The sequence below is a fragment of the Gigantopelta aegis genome, chromosome 3, assembly GCF_016097555.1.
Source record: "Gigantopelta aegis isolate Gae_Host chromosome 3, Gae_host_genome, whole genome shotgun sequence".
Taxonomy (NCBI): Eukaryota; Metazoa; Mollusca; class Gastropoda; order Neomphalida; family Peltospiridae; genus Gigantopelta; species Gigantopelta aegis.
The window spans coordinates 16963391-16980361 of record NC_054701.1 but is presented as its reverse complement, the minus strand read 5'-3'; the positions used below and the strand labels follow the sequence as shown (position 1 = coordinate 16980361).

At 34.2% G+C, this 16971-nt stretch overlaps 1 protein-coding gene across 1 annotated transcript in view; it reads right to left on the bottom strand.

Annotated features, from left to right (window-relative positions):
- The window catches only part of LOC121367602 (importin-9-like), a 29876-nt gene that overhangs the window by 7302 nt on the left and 5603 nt on the right, over positions 1-16971 (bottom strand). The window contains exons 5-19 of the mRNA XM_041491875.1: positions 15004-15090; positions 14547-14666; positions 13759-13859; positions 12798-12856; positions 11149-11300; positions 10193-10291; positions 9412-9518; positions 8708-8847; positions 7763-7841; positions 7101-7329; positions 6266-6344; positions 4435-4583; positions 2823-2948; positions 1864-1936; positions 71-273 (exon numbers count right to left, since the gene is read on the bottom strand). Of these exons, the coding sequence (XP_041347809.1) occupies positions 71-273; positions 1864-1936; positions 2823-2948; positions 4435-4583; positions 6266-6344; positions 7101-7329; positions 7763-7841; positions 8708-8847; positions 9412-9518; positions 10193-10291; positions 11149-11300; positions 12798-12856; positions 13759-13859; positions 14547-14666; positions 15004-15090 (1803 nt within the window). The remainder of the gene's footprint in view (positions 1-70; positions 274-1863; positions 1937-2822; positions 2949-4434; positions 4584-6265; positions 6345-7100; positions 7330-7762; positions 7842-8707; positions 8848-9411; positions 9519-10192; positions 10292-11148; positions 11301-12797; positions 12857-13758; positions 13860-14546; positions 14667-15003; positions 15091-16971) is intronic.

Sequence of the window (16971 nt, the reverse complement as noted above, 5' to 3'; positions counted from 1 at the left end):
GCATGACACCTGTGTAACTGACCTGCATGACACTTGTGTAACTGACCTGCATGACACCTGTGTAACTGACCTGCATGACACTGAGTGTTTCTGCCTGCTGCATCTTGCTGAGCACGGCCCGCAGTATGAGGTCGAGGTTCTCCCCAAGCTGTGTCCCGACTTTACTGATCACCACAGAGACGAGGCGACCGACAAACGATGCGGTGTACTCCGACGTCTTCGGATCAAGAATCTTACATATCACTTGAATTATGTAGAACAATCCGTTTTTATCTGAAAATGGAAGACATGTCAAATTAAGCAGTTTCAATTAGCAGTAACTAGGGTGTTTTACACTCTTTGGAAATGGTAGGAGACCAATCCATTACTAATAATTCCAGGCAAGAGTTTTCAAATATGGAGAGCAATTCCACACATTTAACCAAAAACCATCATATTAACAAATAATAAAGCAAAATGATGCTAAAACACAAACAACTTTTATGTTTGTGTTTGAAGTGAGCATGAGCCATTACTTGTCTGTCATGCAGAGGCATGTTAATGATTTAATATTTCATTTATACTTATTTCCCTGATTATATCTATTTGGGCTGTCTGTCCAGGACAATGGGTTAACGGTTAGATGTATATACAGCATAACAACTGTATAACAAGTAAGTGTATTTACTGGCAATGAATAATAGTATTTACACAAATGATCAATGTCACATATGACTACCAATCAGAGCCATAGCTGTTTTTAGTCTGTAAATTATGTGACGGTGCATCTCGATCAGTGACACAGAATCTTTTTCTTTGGTATAATGCAACCTAAAGATCCAATTCTTATCTTTGACTGTAAGTGTGCATACAAGAAAATCTGAGTGTCAAAAAGAACAGAAAAAGACATCATTTTAATAACCAAAGTCAAACAATGCAGCATATTAATATAATCAACAGAGTACTATTTTTGTTCCAGTCAGAAAGAAATGTTTTATTTAACGACGCACTCAACACATTTTATTTATGGTTATAGTGCATCGGACATATGGTTAAGGACCACACAGATACTGAGTGAGGAAACCCGCTGTCGCCACTTCATGGGCTACTCTTTTCGATTAGCAGCAAGGGGTCTTCTATATGCACCACCGGCCTTGGTGGCGTCGTGGTTAGGCCATCGGTCAACAGGCTGGTAGGTACTGGGTTCGGATCCCAGTCGAGGCATGGGATTTTTAATCCAGATACCGACTCCAAACCCTGAGTGAGTGCTCCGCAAGGCTCAATGGGTAGGTGTAAACCACTTGCACCGACCAGTGATCCATAACTGGTTCAACAAAGGCCATGGTTTGTGCTATCCTGCCTGTGGGAAGCGCAAGTAAAAGATCCCTTGCTGCTAATCGGAAAGAGTAGCCCATGAAGTGGCGACAGCAGGTTTCCTCTCAAAATCTGTGTGGTCCTTAACCATATGTCTGACGCCATATAACAGTAAATAAAATGTGTTGAGTGCGTCGTTAAATAAAACATTTCTTTCTTTCTATATGCACCATCCCATACAGGATAGCACATACCACGGCCTTTGTTACACCTGTCGTGGTGCACTGGCTAGAGCGAAAAATAGCCCATTGGGCCCACTGACAAGGATCGATCCCAAACCGACTGCGCTCAAGCGAGTGCTTTACCACTGGGCTACGTCTCGACCCCTTGTTCCAGTCAGAGACCGTTTACGCTACAACTGATGTCATCAATTGTATACTACTCACTTTGAAGCTTTGGTTATGATGTAGGCTTGAAAACATGCTGCCACAGGCACTCATTTAGTATTCTCTTTACAGGTGACTGACAAAACCGTTACATCAATGATAAGAAGATGACATTAACAATTACCATGATCATCCTGCCACGTTATAATCTGTTCAAGACCCACAGACGTATACGCCCTCAAACACTCTCCACCACTCTGAAAAATAACACAGAGCTCTCAGAAATTATATACTGTTATCACACACTATCATCATCTCAGTATATTTATACATTGATATCATTTTAATACACTGATGTGTTGTACAACTCAATATTTTAATACATTGATATCATGTTATACACAACTCAATGTTATACTTCATCCCAGTATGTATATACTGTTATCACACACTATCATCATCTCAGTATATTTATACATTGATATCATTTTAATACACTGATGTGTTGTACAACTCAATATTTTAATACATTGATATCATGTTATACACAACTCAATGTTATACTTCATCCCAGTATGTATACACTGTTATTTTGTTAGGATTAACACAATATGTATTATTATGAGCTAAGTATTTATATACTATCATGTTAAACTTAAAACTTTTATATTTATTATGTTATGACCAACTCAGATTTTACAAATTATTATCATGCTGTATCATCTATATTAAACACTGTTATAATGTGTACAACACTTACTGAGGTACATGTACTCACTTAAACATGTTACAACAATAATTAAGGATAAAATGTTATCAACTGCATATCCAATATGACATCATTTGCAAGTGAAAAGTTAAAGTTAATTTTTTTTAACAAAACCACTCGAGCACAATAATCTAATAATCATTGGCTCTTGGGTGTCAAACTTTTGCTAATCTTTCTATCTAGTCTTAGAGGAAACCTGCTATATTTTACCATTAGCAGCAAGAGATCTTTTATAACCACTTTTCCACAGACAGGACAGCTTGAAATGTTTCAAACAGTCTAATGAAATGGGAAGAAATGCCACAGGTCAGAGGTCAGGATAAGGATAAAAAGAAAATAACATTTTGGTAGGAAATGACAATCAATCATAATACCTGTATAGTGGAGTTGTCGTCAGTTTTCATAATACAGTCAACTGCAACTGGAAATGCATTCAGCAGATAAACTGAAATGTGTCCTTTGCTGCAGCGAACTAGTGTCGTTAAAACATCAAGAACCACCTACAGAAATAATGTTAATGTTTAGTTGAATTCACATACACATAGATACAAATATGGATACAGATATGGCAAAAAAATTGTTAATCTATTGTTTTCAATTTATGGTATCCGGATAGGGGCACGATTATTTTGATCACTCCACACACGAAGCCACATGCTAGAAGTTGACAAATAATAGCTCCCCGTTGTGGTACATGCATTGCTTTCATAATTAAACATATGTGAACAATACATCCATTTGTCTGATCCTATTTCTGGATGCATATGTTGTATTACTGAATTGATATCCACGTGAACGTAGCTTAATAGACATTCAGCACTACTTACAAGCAGGCCTTCTAGAATTTTTAAGGCCGTGATATGTAAGATCCGTTGCTGCTAATCGAAAAGAGTAACTCATGAAGTGGTGACAGTGGGTTTCCTCTCTATATATCTGTTTGGTTTTTAACCACATCTGACGCCATATAACCGTAAATAAACTGTTTTGAGTGCAATGTTAAATAAAATATTTCCTTCCTTCCAAATATGTTTTCACAATCCCTCAAGATACTAAGCTAACATGTTATGTATAGCTTTATCATGTAGCGTTACAGATCAAGTTTGACTTTCATGGGGATTTGCTCCTTTTTGACAATTATGGCCACTGGAATTAAGACATAGGAAAATTTCTTAAAACTACTAGTACTTTCTGAATACTTGTTTTATTCATAGAACTAGCTTACTTCTTTTTTTCATCTGTCCCAACCACCAGGATGAAGCAAAAGAGTTACATAACAACTTGTCATGCAGTATTTACAAAATAATAATTATCAAGAGGTATGAACGTAAATATTAATAATGATACAGATAAAACAAGAATTCTGTGGAATTAAATGACTTTGATGAACATCCATGGGTGCAACTATAAACCAAGTTTCAGCTCAGTGTGATGAACCTCCATGGGTGCAACTATAAACCAAGTTTCAGCTCAGTGTGATGAACATCCATGGGTGCAACTATAAACCAAGTTTCACTGACCTAGGACTTATAGTTTGTGAGAAACTGATCTCAATGTCAAACAAAATTTTACGAACATCAGGAAAATTATACATATATCTCACGTTTTTACTTTGTACAGGCGAGACAAAAAAACTTGTATATCATTTAACTCATGGTCACATAGAAGCACTGTAATTTTTAGAAAGAAAGAAATGTTTTATTTAACGACACACTCAACACATTTTATTTACGGTTATATGGAGTCGAAACCTGCTATTGCCACTTCATGAGCTACTGTTTTCGATTAGCAGCAAGGGATCTTTTATATGCACCATCCCACAGACAAGATAGTACATACCACGGCCTTTGTTACACCAGTTGTGGAGCACTGGCTGAGATGAGAAATAGCCCAGTGGGGCCACCGACGGGGATCGATCCTAAACCGACCGCGCATCAAGTAAGGGCTACATCCCGCCACGTTTTAGAAAGGAGACAATTACAAACTTACCGAGGTCATTCCCGGTAATACTTTATCCGACGGTGCACGCAGGATGCTCACAAGGGTTGGAACGAGTTTCTGCTCTAGCAGTGCAGAACATGCCTCATTGCTGGCCAACACCTTAAAGACGTCCTGGACTAGTGATACAATAAACGGGTCTGAAAAACAAACAGTAATAATATCAGTGCTTTAGATTCGACTCAAGTTGAGGCGATATAAGGTGTGCCCAATATAAATAACAGAACAGAACATAATTTTTATTGCCAAAGAGACAGGATACACAAAAGGTACATGGTCTTAAAGGGACATTCCCGAGTTTGCTGCATTGTAAGATGTTTCCGACTAATAAAATATTTCTACGATTAAACTTACATATTAAATATATTTTCTTGTTTAGAATATCAGTGTCTGTATATACAATGTGTTTCTGATCATCTTAATATTTGTAAGAAGCCCAAACTGGATTTTGTCTTCAAATAATTTCGTACATACGAAAAAATTCTTTTTAGGAAATAAAATGAAATTTAACCTAGTACAAATATTAGAACGATCAGAAACACATTGTATATACAGACACTAACATTTTATGCAGAAAAATATATTTGATATGTAATTACAGTCGTCAAAAAGTCTCTGTTAGTCGATAACATCTGAAAAATTGCAGCAAACTCAGGAATGTCCCTTTAAAGCAAATATAAAGTATGCCCAAAATAAACAAGCCCAAATTAAGAACAAACATGATAACCTCAAAATATTTCACCACTGGAATATTAAGCTCTAATTAGATTAAAATAACTTGAAATGCATTCTGAACATGGATAATAATTTACTGCTATTATTAACAGTATTGCAATAAAAAGACTTTGGTGTGCTCAGAACAGACAAAAATCCAGTGGTGGCCAAATTAGTGAGATCTAAAGCCCCGAATAACATCCGTTATGAGAATGGAAGGATGAGTTCGGGGTATATGTCAATTTACTAATTTCAAAAGAGTATTGAGACATACAAAAACAAAAATGCCTTCACCACTATTACATGCAGTTTTTGTCAGAAATGTGACTGATCACTCAATCCCTGCCTACAAACTTACCTGAAAACATTTTGAGGAGAACAGCAAATTTATTTTATGGCAGTAAAATTTATAGTAAATTTTATTTGAAATGTCATGTGATTTCTTGCCTAGCACCATTTCAGCTCACCTTGATTTAGCTCATGACAAAGACTGGTATGTGATATATGTCATTGTCAATATTTTACAGTTCTATTTTGATGGTCATTTTATTGTATAACAATAGTTCAATAAAATTCCACTTTCCCTGACCACAGATAAGTTATCTAAATTATATTTAATTTTAAAAACTCAGTTTCAAACACCTCAGCAACTGGGATATGAAGATTTCATTTTGCTGGAATTTTGTTTAGGACTGTTGTTATTTCTTTTACGTTCATTGGGGTATGAACAAAAACAATCATCTGCAAATTGTGTGAATCGGCAAAGCCATTCTCACATAAGTTTGCGGATGATTTTTTTTGTTCATACCCAGATGAACGTAAAAGAAATAAAGACAATACTTATAATTAAATTTGAATCATACAGGCTAATAATAACATTAATATATCATACTTTATTTTGAATTATTTTTTATCCATAAACAATAACGCTCAATAAGACAACTTGCCCATATAAAATGACGTCATCAGATATGACGTTTCCCCGACGACATAATTTTTATGGTCATCTAAAAATTAACAAACTCCCTTGCTACGTCTGGATGAATGAATGTAACAGAAAGTTATTTTTTTTAGTGTAATTGTAACACACAAAAACAGTCATTCATACCTCCACAGTGCTTCAGGAAAACAGCAATAGCCAAGGGAGATAATTTACTTTCATGAGATGCTGTAAATGTAGGATCAACCTACCAAAAAGACAAAGGTTAAAATAATTACACCAATAAGTCATACCATTCCACCTTCGCCTCTAGCCAATTTATTTACTCAAGTAGAAATAAAGATATGACATGTGACACAGATTAGACAAAAATACTAAATATAAAAAATTAATGACATTTAATATATTAACTTTAAAATTTCAATAAATTTGAGAAATACATGTAGTTGTGTTTAATATTTATATATTTTTTTAGCATTTTTCACACCTATCTTAATATAACTGCATCTTTTTATGTCCATCGCCCTGGCTTTTATAGATAAAGGCACAATGTACTGCACTGCTCAAACTCAATAAATTTAACTGAAATAAATCAATGGTAAGCAGCCATGTACAGTTAAAGTAATTTTCAACAATAACTTTTATGCTCAGTTATGTATGCAAGACTGAATAAATTTTAAATTATGAAATGTGACTGAATCAGTAACAGATGTATAGCTAGTTATGCATTAATTTTTCATCACAACACTTACCGATATCACATCTTTTAATGTTTCAGTACATAAGCCAATATTTTTTGCTGAAAACTGAGTCAATACATAAAACCAATAACCTCTGCCGAAAACTGTGTTGCTATGGTAATTAATCATACTTACCAATATCACAACTGTTAATGTTTCAATATATAAACCAATAATTTCTGCTGAAAACTGTATCAATACATAAACCAATAACTTCTGCTAAAAACTCTGTTGCTATGGTAATTAATCATTACTACACTTACTGATATCACAACTGTTAATGTTTCTATACATAAACCAAGAACTTCTGCTGAAAACTGTGTCGCTATGGTAATTAATCCATCCAAAATATTTGAAAGGAAAGGAACTAGAAGTTGGGTATTGTTAGAAGTCTTTAGGTGATCACAGAATCCAAAAACAGATCTAACGGCTGAAATCCGAATCATGGGTGGTTGTGTAGGATGCAGTCCCCCAACAGTGGCTTGCAAAAATCTGAAAACAAATCAACCTTTTAAAAATATAGGATCTAGCAGAATTCTAAAAAATGAAAAGTGGTATGGTTTTGGAACCCATTTTTAAAAAGACAGGCTTCAATATAAAAACTTTGCCAAATAAAAGTTTGTAAAAAAAGGTTAAATTTGTTTTATTAACTTACATATCACACACATCAAAATGTCCCAACCCCTGCAATTGCCCCTGTGGAATTTTTAATTCTCAACAGCACTTTTTATTTATTGTGGACTATATTCCTTTCTTTTTTTTTGGCATAGGATGTTTTTTGCCACAGACATTTGCTTAATTGCAGGGATTGTGTTAAATATTTCGTATTTAGCTTTCATCGATTATGACTAACAAATCATACTGTCTAAAAACAAGAAAATTTAAGTAAGTTTTGTAAGAACAAAAATGCTATTAAATATAATACCTTTGAGTAAAATCTGGGGACATAACGTCCACAAATCGACTGGAAACCCATAAACAACGTCCAATAAGAAAAGGTGAAACTGAAAAATATATGAAACAGTTAAATCAGAAAGCACAACACAAGACAATATTTTGTAACAAAAATGTTATACTAACAAAAAAAACCTTTAAAATATTTCATTGTGTTATTGTAGTCATTGGTGTTTGGAGTGGACACAATCCCATATGATTCTTAAACACCACCAAAAAAATCAGATATTCAAGCAGTTCTTTAGAGCAATATTTTCAATGCATCAAGACCCATGAAACATTTTCCCTCGACCTCAGTGTCATATATCTCTTGATAATACAGGGTCAAGTTCAGCACATTGGTTTATGAACTAAAAAAAACATTTTCAGTTTTAATTCTTATAATTAAAGTTTCTTTGTTGTAAAATAAAAATATGTTTGAATATTTTTGTGTAACCTTGCATATATTTATAGCATTGTTTGTATGCTTGGTATTGGAATGGAAATTTTGCAAAGATAATTAGTAACAGGGTTCAACAGATTCACTAGCCCTCGATCCCAACTAATGAAACTTTGGTCTGGGCTAGTGGAAATTATCATTTGTATTACTATAATACATATGGCAATAGTCAAAGCTTCTGTGAAGGTTAGTAACTTTCTCAAACATTAGTCAAACACCAAGTAAATTTGGACGTTCACCAAATAACGCCATTTTGGTATGTGACATCATCTTAGTGTTAACTTTGCATTTTCACAGCTCGTTTGGTTATATCTGAAGTAATTGTCTGATTTTTATTACACTAGTTCCAAAAAGAAACTGTTTATAATACAACTTGTGTATTTTTATTCCTTGTTGTAATTCAGAGAACTTGTTCACTAATTTATATCAGCAGTATGTAAGATGATAAACATAAAAAGGTTTCATCTAGGTACACACCATTACTATTCATGTCGACTAGAACGACAGATTCGAGGAAAGCAGACACGTCAAACTGTACTTTGCCCGTCTGTATAGCCTCCAGAACCATGTGTCTGACACTTCCCAGTGCCAACATGCACGACTCGTGCAGCTTCCACCTGCAAAATAACGACACTTTCAGTCTTTATAAATTTGATCATAACGAGATTGCTCACATTTACATTCATGTAACATGACAGATACCACACAAGAATCCATCTACCAAACAAAACAACTAAATAAAATGTTCATTTATGGTCAGTTAATTAAAAACCCCACAAATTCTGCTCACTACATTTTTAGTGCGTAATTGAAATGGCAATTGTAGACAGCTGAGAATACGTTGTCATCAGTCCAACAGGTGAGGTAATGTTGGATTTGACAACTGGAAAGCATTCATGAACACACTCTTGCCTCTTTGAAACATTTAGGACGTTCCCTGCATTAGAATAAAACAAATAAATACCAAAAGATATAGTGTAGGATTTAAGAATGGGTTGGACTAACTAATAGTTTTGTCATTCCCAATTCTGCAATTCTGGTATATTAGCATAAAATTAAGAAAAAAACATTAAATAATAATACTATAATGGTTTTCTGTAAAGAGTTACTTTATTTTGCTTATTTCTTAGCGAACACAGCTGAGAATCCAAAATTAAAATAAATAAAATAATAAACAGTACCAATGGATATTGCCCACAGTTTTGCTTGTCTCGGCTTCTTGCAAGTGTTTGGTAATAGCTTGACATAAAGCAGGAGCAGTGTCATTTCGAAACTCACTCGCTAACGACTGAAATAAAAAGTAATTGTGTACAAGGAACAAAAACAGAGGAACTTTGATGGTGGAAATTTAAAACGAGGTAGTCAAATGGTTGGATTTTTTACTGCTTTTCATAAAACTTTGAAAACTGCTGAGTACGTTATTCAAATATATATATATATATATAAAATTAAACATGAATTCCATTTTAATCCTTAATTAGTTAATAAATGTTTATCATGAAACTACAAATAAATTCATAGTGTAAAATAAACATGGATAAAACCAATCCATATAACGAAGAAGGAAATGTTTTATTTAACCTGCTGTCGCCACTTCATGGGCTACTCTTTTCAATTAGCAGCAAGGGATCTTTTATATGCATCATCCCACAGACAGGGTGGTACATACCTCGGCCTTTGATATACCAGTCGTGGTGCACTGGCTGGAACGAGAAATAGCCCAATGGGCCCACCGACGGGGATCGATCCCACACCGACCAAGCATCGAGCGAGTGCTGTACCACTGGGCCACGTCCGGCTCCCCAACAACATTTGTTACAATTAATAAATATTTTCATACTATTTTTTACAATGTATAATGTGGTATATTTGATAATGTATTGACCAAAAAGCTATACATTATCAATTTTTTTTCTAAAGTTCACAAGTTTCTATACAGTTTATACACTGCTAATCACCCACCAGTAGTAAGTCTTGAGCGGAGATTCGCACAGAGTACGAGAAACTATCATCATCCTCATCCTCCACAAACTGGTCTGGGTTCGTAGTCCACATCTGAATCTGAAAGTAAACAAGTCGGAAATAATTTTTAATTTCACGTCAACATCACCCAAGATTATGGACCAAATTTATAAAGCCTATTTTCCTTAAACGCTGATGTTTATGTTCTGTAAATGTATGAAGCTACATGCGTGTAAGACAAAAACAGATTTGGTCACTTCAGCCCTATGTTTTTATAACAAAATGTCTACATATGTCTGTTATTTTCTTATTATGACAAGCTTTGTTTGCAAGTGGCAACAAATATACCTAAAATTACTGCAGTAAAGATAAAACCAAACATGTTCATTTTTATCAATTACAATTAAAAAAAAATCAATTTAATTTTTATTTATTTAATACAAATTCAAAAATTCTAAATTTCCAAAATATCTATCTATAGGTTTGTGAAGACTGCCCCTGAGAATATTTATACTAAGTTTCAGAACTGTCCAATAAAAACTGTAAGAAAAGATAGACTTTTAATTTTCAACGTTAAATTTCTATTTAAATGTCTTTAATTTTATAAAAATTCACAATTCAAAATATGTTTGTGAAGACCATCCCAGAGAATCAAAGTACCAAGTTTTAGAACTACCTGATAAAAACTCTAGAAGGTAGACTTTAAAAACATTTATTTCATTTTTTTTTTTTATTCATTTAAAAAAAAAAAAAATCCATTTTACCAAATTTTAGAACAATTCAATCAAAACTATAAAAGATATACGTCAGAGGAAAAGTTGACACATGGGTGGATGCCGGACAAATCAGTAACACAATAGATGTGTCATTAAAAATGAAAACAAGACAAGTAACATTAAAGATGACAACAAAATGGGAATGGAAAACTCATGATCACTATTTCCAGTATGCTTTACCTGATCTTCCGTCATCTGCATGTAACTGATGACATAATACAGAATCTGATCAACTGTCTTCTTTACGGTTGAACGAAACTTTGATGATTCTATCAGAGCATGCACAAACTCAAATACACTGTATACGAGGTTCTCAAAGCCAAGAATATCACCTGTGACAAGAAACAAACATCATCTATATTACATAGTTCTGCATTAGATACTGTTGTATAAAATTCATATCTGTAATGTGTAACAGTTATCACGTTTATTACATATGCAGAAGAGTAAATACTTATTTGGGACATGTTTGTGCAATAAAAATAACAACTAATATATATTGAAGTATAACCCGAAATTTCCAGTTTCTAGGTCTATTGTTTTCAGATGCAAGGTTCACCCAAGAACTGTTTACTATTTGAAACATGGACAGTGATCCAGTATTTGCAATCTGCAACATAATAGATTTATAGGATATTATACAAGCTTCCATTTTGTATTATGTTTATGTCCTGAGTGAAAATTATTTCTCGAGGGACATAAACATGATACGAAATTGTAAAGAGTTTAATATCCTATTTATTACCCATAATTGATTTTAATTCAGTCACTGAAATGGTTTGACTAATGTTCCGGTTAGGTTGTAGTGGGATAGGAACCAAAATATTTTTAACCATATGGACAATAAATTACCTTTATTACACATATAGTTCTGCAATAATGTCTATTTATAAAATTACTCAAACTCACTAACTTCCAATTTGATAATAATAAAAAAATAATAATACTGTAAATCAGAAAATATTAACAACCTTAAAATTTAGCGAAATCCATATCAGTGACATATTAGTGACATAAAACTTTAGCGAGGTCGGCATATCAAGCATTTAAAAAACAACATAAGCCTGGGGTTTTTTTTATGACTGACTGGTAACAAGAACATTCGATACTTTTTGATGTTATGCAATGCGCACTATTTCCGGTTTGAAATATAGCCTCAAACATCCAAGTGATGCTGCTTGTCTCCAACTTAATTTTAATAAAAACATTACAGTGTTATACATCTAAACTAATGAGTATTGTTTGCTGTATTTATTGCCTAATCTATAGTCTGTTGTTTCTTCAGTTAATCACCGATGAAACCACCACATAATCAGTCCAATGAAAACGAGTTTTCGGAGTAGTCTATTGTGCATACAGGGGTCATAAGCTGTTTTTCCACCGAGACATACTAGTAATCAATACTTTGGTACTGTTCTCACTTTGACAGAACTAAATTATTTTTAACCACAGTTATGTGTCTTTATTGCTAAACGTTACAAACATTGAAACTATAAGACTGTATTCATAATACTGACATTTCGACTTTAGTTTATAGTTAGCATAATGAAATGTTAGCGTTTTGTATGGCTTCACTAAATTCGTGAATATTTTATGCTCGCCAACATTTTCCGATTTACAGTAATAATAATAAAAAATATATTAAAAAAAAAAAAAAAAAATACAACCCACAATTAAACAAACTATTGCAAGTGTTTACGCATTAGTCACCCCTCCCCAAATCAATATTCAGAAGAAAGAAGATCACAAATAGTGAAAGAGGAAAGTACTAACTATATGCAACTATGCAACAAGGCTTTGAATAAACACAATGGCAGGACAACACTCACCATCAGAATCTACAGGATCATCAGCTTCATCTGTGTTGTTTACGACAGTTCGAATATATCTGATGCGAGTCAAGAATTTAACAATGTATTTAATCTGATGGTGTTCATTTTGTTTGCTTGTTTTGTTTAACAACACCACCAGAGCAAAGTGATTTACTAATCATCGGCTATTTTGATGTCAAACATTTGGTAATTTTTACTTAAACAGCAAAGATCTCCCATATACACCATCCCACAGACACAACAGTACATACCACGTCCTTTGATATACCAGACGTGGTTGGAACGAGAAATAGCCCAATGGGCCCACCGACAGTGATCAATCCCTGACTGACTTCACATTATGTCAGAAAGTCCTAAATACGAAGTATTAATGACATGTGATTCTAAAACTAGAAGATGTATAAATGTAGATGAGTAGACGATAACTTCATCAGATAAAAACACAAGTATTATGTCAGGAAGCAGATCCACCAGGCACAAAATAATCATTCCTACCTACCCCATATGATCAATTCTGGAACAATGCTAAACAAGTCTTTGGCAGGTCCATTCACAGAAGACAATATTTAAAATGTTTGATAACTGATTTTTACTGTTCAGTTATGTGAAATGTATTAATCATTTACATTTTCATAACAGTATTTCCAGCTAATACTGTATGTTTAAGCAAAATAAAAGACATTAAAATCTCCAGTAAGAGATCTCCTTGGAAGTGGCAGTCCTCCTATAGACAAGGCACTGGATAGATTCATGGAGTCATCCACTATTTTGCCAAATCCCCATTTGACTATGCATACAGCCCTGATCATGTGTTACTGTTTTGTTATTCACATTTCAGAACAAGTACTGGTTCACCATGTAACTGATTGATAGTTCAATAGAATTAAAAATTTTGTAACCTCATGTAAAATATTGTGCTAAGTCTTAAGCAGATCTATTTGGCTGTTACTAAGGATACACATCGGAGCTCTGAGTGAAGATGGTCCAGATAGACGGCAGAATCTGAGGTAAGTACTGCCCCATCGTCTTCGGAAAACTCTTCACAACTGTTGTAATACTCTAAAAAAAGAAAAGAAGAGACAATAAACACTAGTTCATGCAATCAGAATTAATGTTTCATAATAATATGACATTATTAAGCTATGTGGGGACAGAATATAAATATTACTGTTTAACTGCATTTCTCTATACAACTACAGTAAACTTCACGCCCACAGTGGGCGGCCCACCCCAGGGATAAATGGGGAATCCAACATTAATGACATTAATAAATCGGATGAACCATCTGCTGACCTTTGCATATATGAAGACTGTTCACTTATCGCATTTCTGGAAGTAGAGAAGATTTGTTTTTTAATTGGCTCAATTTTTTCACTGTCAGGACCCTGGGAGATCAGAATGAATAAATGTTTAATGACACCCCAGCACGAACTGGGGGATCAGAATGAGCAAGTTCTCAAATTTGTTTTTGCATGGCCAAGGAAGGTTCCCAATTTTTTATTTGGAATTGGTCAAGCAGTTTTGGAAAAGTCGAAAATGTGAAAGGTTTATGTACAAAGACGACGACAGATGAAAACAGATCTCAAATTCAAGCCTTCGCTCAGGTCATCTAAAAACAATCAGAGTGAGTCCATCGAAGAGTTCACTCCTACGACTCAAGCAACTCAGATGAGCACTCTAATGACCAAGTTACAACCCGCCCCTTTGACTTCATTGATGTAAGACATTACAATAGTATGACATTACTTTAACAATTTCCATCTTCAGGCCACTGTCAGAGGTGTGGCCATCTGGCATCTGTAATCCTTGGACTAACGCTTCTGTGAACTGTGGTAATATCGGAAACAACAGCTGCTTTGCAACTCCCTGAAGTGATAAAATATACAACATCAATCACAATATATTATTTTGAGGAATTAAATTTTCCCCAACTCGATACAATTTTTCACACTCCTTGGTTTTCCAAAATGATAAGTCTGAAATTATGTATTAAACAATTTTAGCTCTGACCTCACCAAACTTCAGGAAGGCTTTGAATTATTATCAAGATAAGTACTGAACCTAGTGAGTTTGATATCAACTGCAGCAATTAACTAGATGGTGACAATGCAGTTATTTTAGACAGTTACCAGTAACAGATCATCCGTCAATTGAAATACACACACAGATCTATGTTTTATTAGTGTACATTAAAGAAAAGAACCTTTTGTAATTCAGACATTGTTGCGATCATGCCAGCACAGATGTTGAAAATATGAACTGCTCGGCCTCTTGTTCTAATACCGAATGTCTGAAATGTAAAAGAAATCAGAATCAATTGTTATTATGTTACACAATATGGTAGAAACTGGTGAACACATAAAAGTTTATTTATTAGCTAAAACATTATTATAAACAGGCCTCAAAGAATTGAAAATTGACATAAACCATTTACGGGTTACACTTCCAAAACATCAGACAAACTGTTTCATTCTGCATAACCCGTGACTGTTTACAATTTCCTAAATGCAGGAACGAAAATATGTTGTGAAAAATAACAATGTGATGGGCAAACAAAATAATCATCTGCAAGGCTCAAAACTGACAGGCAGTTACCTCTGAAAGTATACAACATGCTTTCTGATAATCTTTGTTCATGAGCAGCTTTTGCTTTCCACCTTAAAGGAATTCTTAAGGAAGCCTTTTGGACTGGTATGCATATTCAACGATATATAATGCACATTATTACTTAATATCAACAAGTATAATGTTATATTTAATTAATAAAGAAACCTGGTTAAATGTGATGGCTATTATATACAACGGGTGCAGCCATTTTGTTTCATTCCAGTGAATACGCCCTCTGGCGAGCTGGTGGTTATGTAATACTTAACGCCTAACGTCAGGAATGAGTCTTAGAACTAGACAAACAAATCTACCTGATTTTTGAGGGATGATAAAATAGTCATGCATTGCAGTGTTTTGTAATAATATACATCCCAGTAAGCCAGCAATAAGTATATATCATTTTTCAATACAAAATAAACCACCATTGTCAAAGTGGCTACACAACAAGTCAAAATAATTATACCATGTTTTGTTCATGCATTAACCTATGTACTGAAATGATACATGGAGTGTTTTCTTAGTCAATCGGTCTCTTCTTTTAGGTGTCTCTACTTGTGATTCCTGACTTGCAGGTGTGTGTTTGATTGGTAACCAGACGAGCCAATCGGTCTATTCTGTTAGGTGCCTGTGATTCCTGATTGGCAGGTGTGTATTTGATTGATAACCAGACTAGCCAATTAACTGAAGCTGTATTGTGTAATATTACCTGTCACCCTAAAATGGTAATGGACATGGTTTATTACTGTAAATAGTTTTGTAAACCTATTGATTAAGTAGACTTCCCATCTACAATCACAGAACTGTCCAATTATGTAGTTCCAAAGAAAACAAAATTATCACTTGGGTATCGTGGGTTGTCATTTTTGCTCCAACGTAGCATACCAATAGGCCTAATAGTGTACATTTTTCCTTTGGATTATTTAACAGAGAAAAATACTATAACCCCATTTCATTCTGTTAATGCAAGTTGAAATATATTTTGTTAAATAGTTTATTATATTATCACGTCATTTATGTTGTTTTACAAGTCAGGTTGATCAAAGAGAAGCGCCTTGTCGTAAATTACTGCTTTTGTTTACACTGTGCATATAGGAATTGGCCAGGAGCTGACGTCACTTCACCCCAAGCTAGAGTACCAGATGCTTTGAAAAGAAAAGAAAAGAAAATGACTGTCCCCAGTTAGCAGGAATGATCATGTTTTTTTATTAACACTAAAATTACGTGTTTTTCATTTGTTAAAGTGTCAGTATGTGTTGGTGGTCTGGGTATGCATCTTTCCAACACACAAGGCTCTTGTTTGAGTTGACTGTCCCTTTAAAGTGTCAGTATGTGTTGGTGGTCCGGGTATGCATCTTTCCAACATATAAGGCTTTTGTTTTAGCTTACTCTCCGTTTAAAGTATTTTATCCAGCAATTACTGTACACATTGGAAAGATATGATGACTAGATAAATCTCTATTTATTCACTGACCAAAAATATAGGTCACGTGACATAAGCTCAACTCGACTCGAGTATTTCCAAGTAGTTTTCAGTAAACATACTCTTTAAATCATTTGTTGAAGT